We start from the raw sequence: 16,487 nt of genomic DNA, 5'->3' as shown, positions 1-16,487 counted from the left end.
ACAAGTAGTGATATGCCTTATTACCGTTTATTGAGCACTACCACTTGTTGACCTAATCTCTATTTCCTATTGGATGCCCTCGCAGCGGCAGTTCCTACGTCTAATCCAAGGTCGTTTCTTTGGTGTTGGCTAAGAATAAGATGCCTTCGGAGACAGAGAAGTGGTTTCCGGTACACAAAATCATCTCATCTCCTCAGAAGTTCGAGGTAGTCTTCACTATTGGATCATCCGACATATGGATTCCGTCTAAGTCCTCACAGTAGCATGTGTGGTGTTGTCCCGCTGTCCCGGAGCTTCAGACGCGGGCGCTTAATAAACTACAGTAGAAGAACAGAAAGATGTTTACGATTATCGCACTGATCTGGGAATGAACACAATTGACAACAGCTCCATTACTGTATCTACAATCTGCCTAATGGAATCAACCATTCCTGAGGACCTGGGGACGATATCTGACCCACGTTCTCACCTGGTCAGGCAAACCTTCCGATATCGACTGTTGTCTTGGCTTAGTCTCGAGCGCAAATACTGGTGGAATACATATCCTAGATTCTTCGTTTCTACAAAGTGCCATTGAGGTTCTCTCACTGGAGGGCGCCATACTTGACATCTGTTCAGGCCATCTGCACTGACAAGAACGTTACGTTCTGTTATCCATCCGTTGTAACCATGCAGTATGAACGTACAACAGATTCACTTGCTACAGTCTCTTCATGTTCAGTATTCGTACTGTAATTAATGCATTATAAATAAATACTACAAGACCTCTCTGTCGCAAGTAGGGCAACTCAGATGGCTTTGTGTAAGCCAGTCAAACAGACAACTGGAGTGGAAAATATGGGGAAGGGTGCTTGAACAGGGCAGCTCTCGGATCTGGTCGCCCCGGCAAAAGGGTCTGGTACACACCAGACAGTCCTGACAGACAGAGTGGCCATATTGAGCCTCCCACTTGGTGTAATCCTGCACGGGGAAGTTGTCGTCCACAACTTGCGACGAAACCAGCGGCGCAATGGACGGTAAAGAAGTGCTTGAGACGGTGTGTGTTGTCAGAGCAAGAGTGTAGGATGGAGTCGTTGGAGTCAATGGCGGAGTGTTCAGATTGGTGTAGTTGGGGTGGTCGAGATCATAGCTAGGAGGAATGCATTTAACCATGTCTTTGCAGTAGTAATCGTTGGAGGGAGTATCTCGTGTCACACTCTTGACCTCAAAGCTGCCCACTGGACTAGCCAAGCATTCAAATTCGTCGTCGCTCACGCTGCTCTCTCGGTAGTGCATAGCATTGTGTACCTTTTTGACCAGCCGTCGTGTTTTTTGGAACAGCACCATTTGATGAATGTAACATGGACACGGACACATCTTATATATACGTTTTCTGCCGAAGAAAATCCACACAAGCTCAGACAGTTTTAGCACCAACTCTGCTTGACACAATAGTGCGAATAACCACACAGTCCTCAGCCGTGTATTAGTTTTGAGGTGAAAATGAATTACAAAACCGAGGTAAGTGTTTCGACACAACAATTTCTCTCCTGGTTTTTTATCTGTCAAAAACCTAGGAAATTTGCCAAGGCATTCAATCGTATTTCTCCTCATCACAACTTTTTCACTTGTCTCTGGCAGCCCTCCTGACAGGGTGCATTTTATGCATTGGTTTGACAACTCTGAAGCTTAAGCATTATCTGAGTTCGTATGGTTTTCAGTTTCCGCGAGCAATGCGATGACACGTGAGCTTGGTACGCTGATGTCAGTGGGTATTCTGAACTGTAGTTGGGCACAGTAAACTCCAGGCACAATTTGTCCTACAGTGGAGGCCAGCATTGGCACACGTCTACATTCCCCATCCATCCCTGCATTGGCAGACATGTGACACAATGCTCCTTTGCAATGCACCTTCTGCGAGACCGCACAGACGGTCCTGAGAGAGCAGCGTCTGCATAACGACAGGAGCAACATTCGTTCATCAGATCTGAGTTAGTCTTGAAGGAACGGTGGAGTAAGACAAGAGAACAGCAGAAGTAAGAGCCAACAAAAACAAACGATCAATGACGGTGGTGGTCCCATATATCCCGCAGAGCAAAAAGGAGAGGTCAAACCGGGCAGAACACCATGAAAAGGCGCGTCAACAAGACACAGATTGGATCGGATCGTGATGTGAATCGCACGGGTTACTGTTGCTCCACCTGTCTGCGGTCCGATCTAGGAACTCCAACCATTCTTTGCTAAACCGCTCAAAATGCCTTAAAGCCAGTCAAACGTAACGCAGTTTGAAGCAAGCCGCGTTTCCACAGAAACGGCCTGTGGTCTAACAAAGGGGCGATTGTGGAACCCACGGGCGTAACTGAGGCAACAAATGACTCAAACCTAGACCGCCTGAACACCATCTCAACTCTAGTCAGCCGCACCACCGAGGGCTCCGCCACCATGTCTCGGCAGGTGGTGAATGTGTTGGAGGATGAAACGTCTCGCCCCCAAGTACGAGAACGTTCAAATTGTAAGCTATGGGGATCGAGTGGAGCATCTTAACTATCAAATTCACCTCTAGGGCCATATGTAACCACAGTCTTTTGGTGTCTTTTGCTTCCAATAAGTCCAATCTCTATAAATAAGAGAAGTCCCTATCCGTGGGCATGAGGTTAGGGATCTGTTTTGTACGATGAATGAGGATGAGAGTTCTGTTTCAGGTGACTGGCTCTCCACTCTCTCCAAGGTTTGAGAAAGTAACCTGTTCACGTGGGCTTTCGGTAAAACCTGTCCATTTTCGTCTTACGCCTGGTTCTACTTTGATCAGAAATATTTCGATCTAAGGCATTGGTCATGTAAGTAACAGTAAGTGCTGTACAAGTACATACAGTACGGGTACTGGTAGATACAAGTGGCAATAACATGTATGTGTATCTTTATCGGTGTACCAATAGCCACTAGGAGGCTCCTCTACTTATGTTGGATACGGTGCAAGTATCCGTACTAGCACTACCTATGCCTCCAGCTACGAGTGGTCTTCAAGATATCCCGTGAGATCACACCTTCAGTATGTATGCTCTACATGATGTACAAGTTACTCTGTCATAAATCATTTGTGTACAAATGAGAGCGCTGTATTCAGTCCCCATCTTCGTTCTTCGTGTCTTTCGTGAATGAGCCTCTAGAGAGCCCAATCAAAAGATGAATAGACCACAGCACTAAAGGAGGTCAGCTCCTGCACTTGGTTCATCACGTCAATGTACTCGTTTTCCACGCCCGGCGATCCCTGGGCCATGCCTCCAGCCTGTCGAGCCATGTTGGCAAGAATGGAGGGCAGCTTGACCTTTGCAGTAGGCAGCACCACAGGATAAGGCGAACCCGAATCAGCAGGTGTGGCTCCAAACGTGACAGCCAGCTTGTCCATGAACACAGAGAGACCGGAGTGAACAAGTCGCTCAATCACCTCTGCGGCATTAGGGGACTCGATGAAGTCGGCAGTCTCGTCCAGAAGCCGTCGGAGGGTAGGTCCTACAATGGGGGCAGCAGTATCGCTGGGGTTCTGGGCAAGCACGTACTCCTCCTGCTCCCGTGGTGGCAGCAGCTGGCTCAGAAAGTTGAGTGGCGACGAGGGATTGAGAGGTCGATCAATGAGCATCTGTGTTCGTCCAATGAGTTCCGACAACTCGTCAAATCCAAGTTCGGCCTTGGGTGACACGGGGTCCCACACTCGACGAACCGCTTCCTCCACTCGCTCGCTCAGCGACACCCATCCCTCGTTCAGCAGCCACCACGAAAAGGTAAGGTACTGTTCGTCCAGATCGGGATCGACAATAGTTTCTCCGAAGCTGGACGAGCCTGAAAGGTCGCCGAAATAGCCCATATCTGCAAGATCACCAAACGAGGGCGCCACTCGACCCTCGGCATTACCCTCTCGGCCCTGCTGCGCCAGAGCGACAACACTGTTGACGTAGTTTCGTCGTCCTAGAATGTTGAGCTGCAAACGCGTGAAGAAAATAAGAAGTGCATCTGCATAGACAAGAGAAAACGCTCGGGAAATGGTCGTTCGCTTGAGATCCTGCCACAACTGTGTTTTCGACTTCTCGCCCTCCTCTGTGGCGCCACTTGTCATGGTGGGCACGGTTTGTGCGGTAGCTGAGGACGAGGTGGAGCTCTCGAGAGCCAAAACCCGGTCTGTGGGGCGTCTCTTGCTCTGTAACTCTGCCTTGATCTGGTCGACGGGGTAACGCTCCATTACCGGTGTCGTCAAGCTGGATAGCAGAGCCATGATTGTAAAATCTGCATCCTGCTGGTTCTGTTCAAATCGGCGCCGGAGATTCTGTTTAGCGGTTCGCTCCGAGCTCAAACGACCCTGGATCTCGAAGAACTTTTTCTTCACATAGTCGATAAACAGGTAGGAACTCAGCGCCACACCTACCAGTGCCAGCACCTTTTTCTGGTGCCGTCTGAAGAAATCCATGGTGGTGTAGTCAGAGGTGTAGATGTGCAAGCAGTTTAGCTGACTGTGATAAACTCTAATAGTGCGGGGTGTGGGGCACGGGGGTAGATGATTGAAGACGGTGCATAGGAGTTGGAAGGCCGAAGAACTGACAATCACATAACTTACAGCCATACAACTATGTGCTACTTTTTTTTGGACGATTTATGTCACTTTTCATACATTAACACTTGACCTCGGTTAATGTGGGGTGCATGTCTTGTGCTCTTGTATACAAGAGAGCGCCGGAAATATTGAACAGAGTTGTATTAGAACATCACGAATACTAGCAATTTCACCAGGTATTTACGTGATCGTGTCAATTCACATGAGCACTTGAGTATTTTTTGCCACAATAATGCTACGATCCTAATAATATACAATGGGCTTCTCAACAGATGTTGCAAGTGTATGGGATCTGTGACTTTTAGACGAAACACGGGTGAGTGCATAGAAGCCTAAAAATTGGGTCCGGATGGTACAGTACAGTAAATACAAGGATGTTCTCCAAGGGCTTGATCTGAAGAGATGAGGAGGCAATGAAGAGTTATTACGACCTAATTTGCACGTTTCAGTTTTATGGTGCCTGTATGAAAGTCTCGCCGTTGCGACGAACTTGTGACTGATGAATAATCACATCACAATGGCACACCCATTCGGATAATACTACATTAAATGAATGTTTATGCAGAAAAAGAAAAAAAAACAGTCCATCATTTTTCAGCTCCCACATCTCCGTGTGGACATGGGGAAACTTGGTTGGATAATTTTAGTCTGCGGATACTAACCTCACCTCACTCGTACTGTACAGTACTGTACTATAGTGCCAGTACTGTAGTTCAGTTATTCGGTGCTATGAGACCAGAAGTAATGTTTCTTTGACTACATATACCTGTACTTTAAACTCCATAGATTTTGAAAAAGCTACTGTAGAATACTTGATCGATATCAATGAACATATTGATATTAGTTGAATATAGCATACTCGCTAGTTGAAAATATAGGCAACACTGGTTACAACAGTTTTTCAACCCAGACCCTGGCTTCATGACTCTACCTTGTAGAACCATAAGAGACCGCGCTAAAAATCCACTCCTGTGTCCTATCAGCACTTGTAGATACCACTGCTCTGTGACACATTTGACACATCCACCGGAACATCCGAATGGGCTTCCATCTATGATAATGGCTTCGCTTATGTACGTGATGCAAGTGAGATTTTGACCTCAAAACATATTGCAACGTGCTATTACCACTGATAAACCACATCCAAGGCATTATTTTCGCCCTGGAACCCCCAATTGCTTCCGTACACGCTCTAGTTCTTATCGGACTCCGCCGACGCCGCTAACGTTCGATGGGATATTAGTCTTCCCTTATCTTTGATTTTTAGCGAGTGAAATTTCATCTTATTTTCATCATCAACATGGCTCTGGACGACGCAAAATACATGGCCATGGCCATCGAGCAGGCCACTAAGAGTGAGTGAGAGTCTGAGATATTTCTCTAAGTTGTTACTGTTCGAATTTGACCTTTTCCCATGATCTTTGATCTTTGATCCGCTGATCTAACACAGGTAAAAACGAGGGAGGTATTCCCATTGGTGCTGTTCTGGTTGCTGGAGACGGTACTGTGCTCGGAAAGGGACACAACCGACGAATCCAACACGGCTCCGCCGTACACCACGGTGAAATTGACGCTCTTCAGAACGCTGGTCGACTCGCTGGAAAGGTTTACAAGGACGCTACCATGTACACCACACTGTCTCCCTGTGATATGTGCACCGGAGCTTGTATCATGTTTGGAGTCAAGCGTGTTGTCATGGGTGAGAACGACACCTTTGTAGGCGGGGATGATTACCTGCGAGCCCGAGGAATCGAGGTGGTCAACCTCAAGAACGACGAGTGCAAGCAATTGATGGACGAGTTCATCACTGCCCACCCGGAAGAATGGAACGAAGATATTGGAGTTTAAATACAGCGGATGAGGGTGTAAATAGTTGAAGATATTGAATGAAGATATCAAAGACGTCATTAATATTGTATGCATGCAATTGTACAGACATTAATATATATATATAAATAGGATCCCCTCTTAGTGCTACGTGCTACGCAACTCTCTGTCGAATCGCCCTCTCCAGTTTCACAATCTCGGTCTTGGTCAAATCAAACATGTCTTTGAACGCGATCAGAGCTGACTCTACCACTGCGTCCTTTGATGCTTCGCCCTTGGCTACTTGGCCAAGCTGGGATTCGAGATCTCGACGAATGAACGGTTTTGTGAGTGACCGATCCAGACCAATAGAATCGTAGCCCTCCACCAATGCCTGCCCTAGAGGAGAAGGAGTGAAGTATTCGGCTTTGGCTCGGCCCTGTACTGGACGGCCCTGTGCGTTGCACCGGAGAATGTATTCACGGTTGACGACTGTACTGATATGTTCTGCCATAGTGGCATCGGTACCAATTCCATTCATGTCCATCAGCGACAGCAGTTCAGGTTCAGTGAGAAGACTCGGGGGCGTGGTAGTTCCCTCTGCCAGCATACTCTCAACAATTGGTAGTTCTTTGCCGACTTCAAGTCCCGCAGGAAGCTCCCCTGATCCCGTCCACTTGACATAGGGATAGATGTCGAGGAAGTTGGTTTCGAGAATGACTAGGCCAGTGGCTGAGAACTGCTCGCCATACCAATCCACGTCCACATTACTCTGTTGACCCTTGGCATCTTTGGAACAACATGCCATGAAATGTCGAGCAATCAGCTCATACACCCTTTTGTGATCGTTGGACTTGAAATTAGCACAGTGAGCGATAGGGTGGATTGGGGGATGCGCTTTATCGTTGTGACGACCCCATCTAGGTGGACTAAATGCATCTCCGTCTACCAGAGTACTTGCATAATCTCCCCATGTTGGACTGTTCTTCTGTTTAGCCAGCAACGGCATGAGATCTATGTCGTTGCTAAACTGATCTGTTTCTGTACGCGGGTACGAGATGAACGACTGTTGATACAGCTCTTCGGCCAGTTTGAGAACTGTCTTAGATGGCAGCTTGAGTGACTTAGATCCGAGCTTGAGCAGCTCAACCGTTGTCAGAGGCAGAGGTCGGTATTTCGAAGTCGGTCTTGAACTCAAGTTTGTTACTTTCGGAAGGACTCCTGACTCACAGACACGGGCGTATAGGGCCACGGCAGACGCTCTGTCAAATATGTGTCCTCTCTTCGATGTCAGAGCCATCTGCTTCCTTCCTACCTTGCATTTCAGCGTCATGTACCAAAAAGGTTCCGGCACAAAATTTTCGCGGGCAAGATACCGGTCGACGATGAATCCCAGCGTGGGAAACTGACATGATCCGTATGAAATGACAGATTTGCTCAGCTGCGCAAACTTCCTTTGGATGTGCAGGGTTTGCAGTCGAGTGAACGCAAATCCCGTTCTGTAATCAATCTCCATCCGGGCGGCTACCGCGTTGACTGCATTCATATCCAATTCCCGTAGACTTCGAGCCGCTTGGTGGACATGGGTCTTTTCCAGATCAGAGAAGATGGCCCGCTTGACTTCGATGTTGGGGTTCCCTTTGATCGCCTCCTGCACGATTTCCCATCCAATGTACTCTCCTTCTCGATCGCAATCCGTCCAAATGAGTAGCTTGCGTGCGTGTCGCGCTTCCTTGACGATATTGTCAGCACACTTTCTCATGTCAGCCTTCACCTGGGTGGTAATGGGCTCAGTGAAGAGTCTGGCGGCATTGTAACCAAACTTCCGCGCATCTTCGCTGACGAATTCCGAGTCTGTCAGATGTCCTAGAACCGAAGTCATGGTGCAATCGCACCTTCCCCAGCCAGGAAAGTCATACTGAAAGTCATAGTTTTTAACAAACTTGTTGGCTGTGTGTCTAGTAGTAAATCCTCCGCCGAGGATGTTGCAGACAGCTTTGGCGACGCTCGGTTTTTCCGCCACACATAGCACCTTCATAGTCTGGGTGGGGCAGAGATGTGGTGGATTTGACGGGTGCGTTCGTCACTTAAAACACGTCGCGTGCAGTTCGTGTCTAAATTGCCTGTTATAGTTGGTGGCGAAACAAAACAGCATGCATAGAATAGGGAGTGTCTTCGGCGCGAAGTGAAATAAGAAAGATACTTATTGGATCGTGATAGGATCTTGGTTGTCACGTGACTTTTGGAGGTCCAAGTATTCGGCATTCGGTAGGGCTTCATTACGTGTGATCGTAGGAGGTTAGGTAAAAGTAACGAGACAGCTGGTGGGGCCTATCACAACTTGTGTCCGCTATGTTATGTGCAGCGTGCCTGCTTGCCGCCAGTTCAACATGGAGCGCCTACAAAGACATGAACATTTTTCGCAAACTCGAATAAATTCATAATAAATCAATAAATCAGTTATTTAGAGTCTACAGTAGGTAATCATGTGGATTTTTCAGCGCCACTGCTCTCACTGAGTTGTCACTGTCCTCCGATACCTGAAACACTCGCGCTGCTCTGGCTTGGTGCCTCCGAGCCAGATGATGAAACCTGGGGTGGCTATGGGTCCATCACTACAACAGACTCATCAGTGGCACCGCCATTGTCAACTATGATCCTTTCTTCTTCATTTGGTTTTCCAGCTTTCTCCGCTGTGTTTTTCCTTCTGGCTTCTGTTCCATGGGCAATTGGATGTCTCCCTCCCCCCTGTCTACGAAACTGGTACATTGTCAATCGGTAATATATGCAGCCTGGCTTGGTGTTTCGACGATTCCCATCAACTCGACGCCGCTTCTATTAACGGCTATATATAAATACTGCGTGGGTGTGTATGGATACACCAGTGCTCCATCCATCAGATCAGTCATGCTCTTACTGGCACAACTGAGGAGGAGGAGCAACGTCCGGGATCTTTCCGGGTGTAAAGTAGTCCATCTTGAACACTTCGACAAAGTTGGCAGGAACACCCTCGACCTCTACAGATGCCAGATTGGCTGCCGCATTCTGAGGCTGCCCAAACGAAGAGGTAGTAGTCGCTCCAAATGCACCGCCACCTTGAGGTGCGCCAAAGGCAGATGTACCAAACGCGCTCGTGGGCTCCTTCTTGGCTACAGTCAGAGCGTCCCCGAGAGAAGACATGTCGCCTGATCCAAACGCCGAGCTACTGAATGCAGAAGTAGGCGCGGTGGTGTTTCCAAAGGTCGAAGTTTTAATACCAGAAGCAGGAGTACTACCAAATGGGGAGTTCTCTTTATTAAGAGCACTGCTACCGGAAGGAGAGTTCCCTGTAGTTGCGCTGCTACCAAATGGCGAGGTACCTGTATTGTTCTGGCCGAATGGCGAGTTATGCGATGTGTTGAATGCAGAATTGGTCTGGCCAAAAGTCGAAGAACCCGCAGCGGTGGCTCCAAAGGCACTCGTAGTTCCATTGGTGTTGCTACCGAAACCTCCAGAGGTGTTTGTGGTTCCAAAGGCACTGGGAGCAGCATTGTTGGTATTGCTGCTGCTACCAAAACCACCAGTGTTACTGCTGGCGAAAGGATTCGGAGTGTCGCTCTTGGAGCTACCAAGCGCACTGCTGGTCTTGTTGTTCGATCCAAACGCACTACTTCCAAACGCACTGTTCGCCGGCTTGCTTCCAAAAGTATTTGATCCGAAAGCACTGGTACCAGTATTGTTATTGCCAAATCCACCTGCAGAGTTGTTTTGGCCGAATCCTCCGCTTGTGTTGTTACCAAAGCCTCCACTTGTGTTGTTGTTACCAAAACCTCCGCTTGTGTTGTTACCAAAACCTCCGCTTGTGTTGTTACCAAAGCCTCCACTTGTGTTGTTGTTACCAAAGCCTCCACTTGTGTTGTTGTTACCAAAGCCTCCGCTTGTTTTGTTGTTACCAAAGCCTCCACTTGTGTTGTTGCTAGCAAAACCGCCACTTGTGTTATTACTACCGAAGGCTCCACCGCTGTTATTGGTATCGGCATTGTTGGCTCCAAACGGACTGGTACCTGCGAAAGGGTTTCCAGCAGCTTTGAATGGGTTGTCTCCACTGCCAAAACTGCTCTTTGAGCCGAATGCTCCACCTGATGGGGCCCCAAAGGTTCCACTGTTACTGTTGCTGGCCCCGAAAGTACTAGGAGCTCCGAAGGCACTACCTGTAGCTGGCTTGCCGAAGGCTCCAGGGGTTACCGCCTTGGATCCGAATGTGTTGCTACCGAATGCATTGTTGCTTGCTCCAAATCCACTGTTGCCGAAGCTCATTGTGATGGATGTTGATGATTCAGTCGTGATGTGATCGGAGTTTCCAGTACTTGTAATTGGTACACTGTACTCGTAAAAGATAATTCTGGGATGCAGAAGCTAATTTTGTGCATATATGAAGATAAGTATTAATTAACTATAATACTTGAACTGTATTTAAGCAAGTAATGCTTGGGAAAGACTGCTTGATCTGTAAGGAACATCGCCAGTGTTTTAGCAGTACCAAGTCAACTAAGACATATTTCGTCAATTGCGTACCGTATATTACCGCAAATGCTCATATACCTTCGTTACTGATTCCTTCTTGCTGTCATCACGTTTTGTTTGACAAGAGGCCTCCTCATCGCGAATGTACATACTTGTATGTACATATGAGGATATAGATAAAAGAGCTAGGGACCTTCGCATCTCTTTTGAACAAACCGTATTCCAGCTTTTGACCCCATATATCCGGAACTTCACCAGGTGACTCAGTCACGATTCACTTTTTTTGCCCCTTCCCGTCTTCATCCATTTCTTGAGGGGTGACTCTTTACTTCTGACAGGCGGCTAGCGGATATTTTAGCGACAGTAACCTGCAGGATTATTCGACTTGTTTACATCCTCTACAGTACGAGTACTTGTAGGGAATGTGGCTCTCTGTGGAGATGAGGTCCTCCTCAAGAATCTCTCGACCCTTACACATTAATGATTAAGCTACATACAACAAACAAACACAGCACGTTGGAGAGTGCTGCATATAAATAACGGTCTAAGACCAGAAATAACTCTTGACATGGTTGTACCAGGAAGAGAGCCACGATTCGGCAGGAGCAGTTGGGGTCTCGGTCGCAGTCTCTTGTGTGGTCTCGCCGGTCACGCTGGTTGCATTGGGTTCGCTGGTTTCGTACCCTTCCTCGACGTCAGGGAGTCAAGAGTGGTGACTGAAAGCGTCCTTGGCTCGTTGGAACAGCGACTTCTTCTTGTTCTCTGCCTTTCGGGCAGCCTCAATATTGCCGTAGCCGCCTCGGCCAAACGACATGACTGTAGACAGATCGTTGTCGCCGAACTGCGCCTGCTCCTCGTCGTGATGTTCCACGTCCTGGAGTTTTCGCGTCAACTCGGGGTTGTCGTTTCGCTGCATGTTTCCAGCGCCTCCTCGACCGGTGGTGTAGACCTCCTGGCTGATGTAGGGAGTGCCTTCACCAGGGTTGAGCTCAACGATTCCGGGCTGCTCGAAGGACTTGACAGGGGCAATGTTACCGGCTCCTCCTCGACCTGTGGATCGGTATACTTCGTCAGACGACATTTCTGTGGTGGCGTGAGATGTGTGAGGTGTGTGTGTGATGAGTGTGTTGGTGGGTGGTGTTGGTAGGTGTGCGTGATCCTGAAATGTGTAATTTGTCGTTGGTTGTTAGAGTTCGCCAAGACTCGCTTATCTGTGAGAGTACGTCAAATGAAAACGGTGCAAGGAAGGAAGTGACTGGTCAAGAACGAAGGTGACACACTGACACTGGTATATGGCAAAAAAAATGCAGGCGAGCAAATCTACTACAGTTTAAACGTTTCGTCCCATCTCCAACTGAGAATCAAAATAGCAACTCCCGAACTTTGCTAGGTTCCAGGCACGATCACCCAACCTGTGATCTTCTGGTTATGGTCGCTATCTCTCTCCCCAGCGTCACATGGTGTCCAGTGGCTGTAGTGTCATGCTGTCTGGGCAGGGGTGGTCTTGGCTACAGCTCATTAATCCAGAACCTGGACTTTGATACAAGGCCTGATTGCGACATAATAATAGACACAAACCAAACCGTCGAGTCATGCGGCAGAACGCGCGACATACAGAAGCATGAAATCCTACGCAATCACTTTCAGGTTGTCGAAGCGCTTTAGTTTTTGTTGCGGCTGGAGATGCTAATGATGCAATCTTGATCTGGTGTTTTTTTTTTCTCTCTGTTCTCAGACCAACCTGTGTGATATTGTGCAGAAGGCTTGCACGAAAACCACTGCTCCCCTCCACTTGGTGACTCCTCTGCTTGTCTCTCTAGAGTAGAAAGCGTACCTCGAACAAAGTAAGACCCGCACAGGGCGAGTGCATAGCTGTCGTAACTTTTGACTCTTTTTAAGGGTTCTGCTCTATTTCACTTTAGATGGTTAGTTTCGAATGCCAACCGTTCGTTCCGTCAAGCCCTACAGGTCCCGTAGCGATGTAACCAGTATATAGCGCTGGCTGGTCTCCAGTGGTCAATCATACCACGCGCCGATCATGAAGATCAAGCAACGATCAACACTGGCTGGCGAAGGGGCTAGACAGGGCTGAAGTGATGACCACCACCCAATGCGGTGAAGTAGGGCGGGGCTGGATAAAAATAAACCCCGTGCGCGCAAGTGAGCGAATAGTCAAGTAGAGTTGTTGGGCTGGCTAAGTAAGTTGATGGGTTTAATTCTTGAGAAAATAAAAGAGAGGGTACGACGATCTTCATAACGGCTTGGAAAGTAATAGCTGTAGTTAAGTAACTATTGTGATCCACGTAACCAGTTACAATACTCGTACTGTCAATTATACTATATTTCGCTCATCTCATCTCAAGAGTTCGTAAATCTCACCACACCACGAATAGTAATTAGACTCTTAATCTGAAAGAGCGGCAGCTACGGACTACCATGTACCCGTACCGTTATCGACACTTGTATCGTACAGTACTCCTAACCGCCGAATTCTATTCCTTTCACTGTGTAAGGATCTAATAGGTTACTCTAGAACATCTGTTTCATGCGCCACAATTTGTCAGCAACGCCACACACGTGCATAAATTGCCACTGATATTGAGCCCTTCTACCATCCCTAAGCAACTGACTTGAGAAATATGAACAAGTGAGCTTCGTTGTTAGTAGAATTAACGACTGCTGCTTTACTGGTTTACCCAACCCGCTATTGCAATACTCCTCCATTCATACGTTTCCCGCATTACTCACTTCTTCAAGGTTAAACTCGCACCAGACATGAATCAATCAATCTGACGTTTGGGCATCAATCATCTCATCCTACACACACACCTTCAAAAATGGTGAGCAAGAAAACGCGACAGAGGCATCTTGAGGCATCCTCAAAGCACAATTACTAACCCAGGAACATCCTGCTTTTACTATGGCCGGTCTCACCGGGCTCGGCGGCGTTATGGGCTACCTGTAAGTATGGCATGGGTTTTGGAGGCATTGTGGTTGGCCGGTTAAGAGTAACACGGTGGCTAGCTATTGTGATCAACTCGAATGGCTGTAATTGGCTGTGACATCACGGTCGACACAATCGCTACGATGGTGCCGGTATTATGATTCGACTAAAAAGGTGTTTTATGAAACAAAATGATAATAAGGCATATTTGAGTATGAATGCTGGTATACCGCGAGAACTTATCGTTGTGTTGTTGCTCGAGAATTTTAACTGACCTAGCAAAAAGAACTCCAAGCCTTCCCTTTACGGAGGTCTTGCCGTCTCCGGCATGTACCTGACTGCTGCCATTCTGCTTAAGCAGAACGCCGACTGGGGTCTTGAGACTGCCATTGGCGCCTCCACCGTTCTTCTTGGAGCCTCCATTCCCCGGATCATCAAGGCCGGTATCAAGCCTGTCCCTGTGGGTCTCGCCGTGCTTGGTTCTCTTAACTTGGGATACTACATCTACAAGTACAAGCAGTTCTACCCCTAGTAGTGTATATAGTTGTGAATAGTCCCGTGTTTCATCTTGCTCGTGGTGATGTAGAGTGTGCTACAATTGGATCCTTATATTTGGTGAATGGATGGTTGGTTGCTACAAATTGTGCCCTCTACACCTCCTTCACTATTGTATACGTTTAGTTACAGTAGCTTCTTCTTCACACGTGGGCTAGAGGAAGTAGAGGAAGCCTGTCAAAACACCACATTCAGCTTGCCATCTACACGTGATGGAAACACTAACACAAAAATCCTGTATAAGTACGGTCTCAATTCCTGTCAAACGCTTCATATACCTCTATTCCTCCTTATAGCATCGTCCACAAGCCGCAAACCCCATTTGAGTTCGTGCTGGTTCAACTGCAAGTACATACTGTACATGTACATATTGTACGATGAGTACATCAATCAAAGTTTCCTATCACCATCAACATCTACACTTCCTCGATACAACAACAACATGGTGAAAACCATCTACATCACCCGACACGGGTTCCGAGCCAACTGGCTGACCGACCAGCCCATTCCCCCGTCTCCCACCGGTATCGAGAGTGATCCTGCTCTTGCTGAGAAGGGAGTTGTCCAGGCCAAGGAGCTAGGTGAATATCTCAAGGACATCAAGCCTCCCATTCAGCGTATCTATGCTTCTCCTTTCTACAGATGTATCGAGACTGCGACTCCGACCGCCGATCATCTTGATCTTGCGATCTACCCCGAGGGAGGTTGCGGAGAATGGTTCAAGCGAGAGAGAAGCTCGCACCCCAAGCCTGCGAGTAACGCTGTTCTCAAGGGTTTTTTCCCCCGAGTCGACAAGAATTACAACAGCCTAGTGGTTGCTGGAGACGACGGAGAAGATGAGGCTGAACTGCACGAGCGAACCAAGCGGTTTCTCAACGTGTTGATCGAGAAGCTCAACAAGGAGGAGCCCGAAATCGAGACTATTCTCATTGTATCTCACGCTGCTCCCCGAATTGCGCTTGGGCGAGCCCTAGTGGGTGACAATTCCTTGGACATTCGAACTGGTGTGTGTTCCTTGGACACCTTCGAGGTTGACAAAGAGGGAGGACTCTGTGGAGAATGGAAGTTGAAGTCCTCTGGGCAGGTGGACTACCTGAGTGAGGGAGAAGTTATGCATTGGGGCTTTGGTGAGTATGGAGATGTACAATGTGTAAATTGCATGGTTGACATTCATGTTCATTACATGACTGACGCCATGTGTGATGCCATAACCGTGAATTCTGTTCAACGACTAACCCAGACGTTCCTTTCGATCCTGGATCAGAGGAAGATATCAAGGCCCGAAAGGCTGCTGCCGAGGCTTCTGCTGCTGCTGCTGCTGAAGGCGAATCCGACACAGTAGTGAGTAAATAAGGCTTGTCACGTGCTCCCAAGCGTGAATATAGATGGAATCCCGCCACGTGAGATACCACGTGAGAGTAATATAACTGTCTCGATCATGGATCACGAACTGATCACCATGTCGGTAGTAATGTGCTGTCACGTAATATGCTCCCCCAGCAACTACTAACCCAGTCTGTTTTCATTCCCCTGAACGTTCCTCCCATGTCCCGCAAGGCCGGGGCTTCTAGCAAGGTGTCTTCCAACGCACCAGTTCAGATCTCTGGTCTCACTGAAGACAGGCCCTTCGTTAAGATCGGTGACAGTGCCTACGAGGGTCAATGGACCGAGCTGGTGGGCTCGGAAATGTACTTCAATGGTGCTACTGGAGAATACGTTGGCAAGTCTAGGGATCGAATCATGCTGAAGCCCATGAGACTCCATCATAAGCAGGATGAGGTGATGCTTGAGCCCAAGAAGCGAGCCCATATTCTTGATCAAGTTCACGCGATCAACGAAGAGCGAGCCAAGCAGGCTGGAGAGACTACCTCTGGGGCTCCTGTTGACTCTGTTGACTCTGTGGATCTCGAGGTTGCTGCTGCTGCTGTCACTGCGGCCTCTATTCAGGATCCTGGCACTGCTGCTTCGCTCGATGTCACCATGGAGGATGTTTAATGATGTTTATTTATGTATGTATTTGTACAAATTGTGTTTTCAGGAGTGTACTAGTAACACTGTAAGCCGTATCAATAACTGACATACATCATTTAAACTATA

General features: G+C 47.9%; 8 protein-coding genes across 8 annotated transcripts; 3 read left to right on the top strand and 5 right to left on the bottom strand.

Annotated features, from left to right (window-relative positions):
* Positions 1-756: 756 nt before the first annotated feature.
* YALI1_F29798g (uncharacterized protein) lies at positions 757-1,356 on the bottom strand (the record flags this gene model as incomplete). The annotated part of the gene is made up of 1 exon (XM_505755.3): positions 757-1,356. One exon carries the CDS (start codon positions 1,354-1,356, stop codon positions 757-759), a length of 600 nt encoding a protein of 199 aa, XP_505755.3.
* Positions 1,357-3,142: 1,786 nt separating this feature from the next.
* On the bottom strand, positions 3,143-4,591 carry YALI1_F29765g (uncharacterized protein; the record flags this gene model as incomplete). Its single annotated transcript, XM_505754.3, has 1 exon — positions 3,143-4,591. The coding sequence occupies one exon, from the start codon at positions 4,589-4,591 to the stop codon at positions 3,143-3,145; it is 1,449 nt and encodes a 482-aa protein (XP_505754.2).
* A 1,291-nt stretch (positions 4,592-5,882) lies between these two features.
* On the top strand, positions 5,883-6,430 carry YALI1_F29751g (uncharacterized protein; the record flags this gene model as incomplete). Its single annotated transcript, XM_505753.2, has 2 exons — positions 5,883-5,937; positions 6,033-6,430. The coding sequence occupies 2 exons, from the start codon at positions 5,883-5,885 to the stop codon at positions 6,428-6,430; spliced, it is 453 nt and encodes a 150-aa protein (XP_505753.2).
* Positions 6,431-6,563: 133 nt separating this feature from the next.
* Positions 6,564-8,426, bottom strand: YALI1_F29727g (uncharacterized protein; the record flags this gene model as incomplete). The annotated part of the gene is made up of 1 exon (XM_505752.1): positions 6,564-8,426. The coding sequence occupies one exon, from the start codon at positions 8,424-8,426 to the stop codon at positions 6,564-6,566; it is 1,863 nt and encodes a 620-aa protein (XP_505752.1).
* An 875-nt stretch (positions 8,427-9,301) lies between these two features.
* Positions 9,302-10,684, bottom strand: YALI1_F29704g (uncharacterized protein; the record flags this gene model as incomplete). The annotated part of the gene is made up of 1 exon (XM_505751.3): positions 9,302-10,684. The coding sequence occupies one exon, from the start codon at positions 10,682-10,684 to the stop codon at positions 9,302-9,304; it is 1,383 nt and encodes a 460-aa protein (XP_505751.3).
* A 910-nt stretch (positions 10,685-11,594) lies between these two features.
* YALI1_F29691g (uncharacterized protein) lies at positions 11,595-11,972 on the bottom strand (the record flags this gene model as incomplete). The annotated part of the gene is made up of 1 exon (XM_505750.4): positions 11,595-11,972. The coding sequence occupies one exon, from the start codon at positions 11,970-11,972 to the stop codon at positions 11,595-11,597; it is 378 nt and encodes a 125-aa protein (XP_505750.2).
* Positions 11,973-13,728: 1,756 nt separating this feature from the next.
* Positions 13,729-14,367, top strand: YALI1_F29670g (uncharacterized protein; the record flags this gene model as incomplete). Its single annotated transcript, XM_505749.3, has 3 exons — positions 13,729-13,731; positions 13,794-13,852; positions 14,115-14,367. 3 exons carry the CDS (start codon positions 13,729-13,731, stop codon positions 14,365-14,367), a joined length of 315 nt encoding a protein of 104 aa, XP_505749.2.
* Positions 14,368-14,832: 465 nt separating this feature from the next.
* On the top strand, positions 14,833-16,385 carry YALI1_F29652g (uncharacterized protein; the record flags this gene model as incomplete). Its single annotated transcript, XM_505748.3, has 3 exons — positions 14,833-15,517; positions 15,631-15,731; positions 15,906-16,385. 3 exons carry the CDS (start codon positions 14,833-14,835, stop codon positions 16,383-16,385), a joined length of 1,266 nt encoding a protein of 421 aa, XP_505748.3.
* Between the last annotated feature and the right edge of the window lie 102 nt (positions 16,386-16,487).

This window comes from Yarrowia lipolytica, chromosome 1F (assembly GCF_001761485.1).
Source record: "Yarrowia lipolytica chromosome 1F, complete sequence".
In the NCBI taxonomy this organism is placed as follows: Eukaryota; Fungi; Ascomycota; class Dipodascomycetes; order Dipodascales; genus Yarrowia; species Yarrowia lipolytica.
Note: the sequence above shows the minus strand (reverse complement) of the source record. Positions and strands in the feature narration are given on the sequence as shown.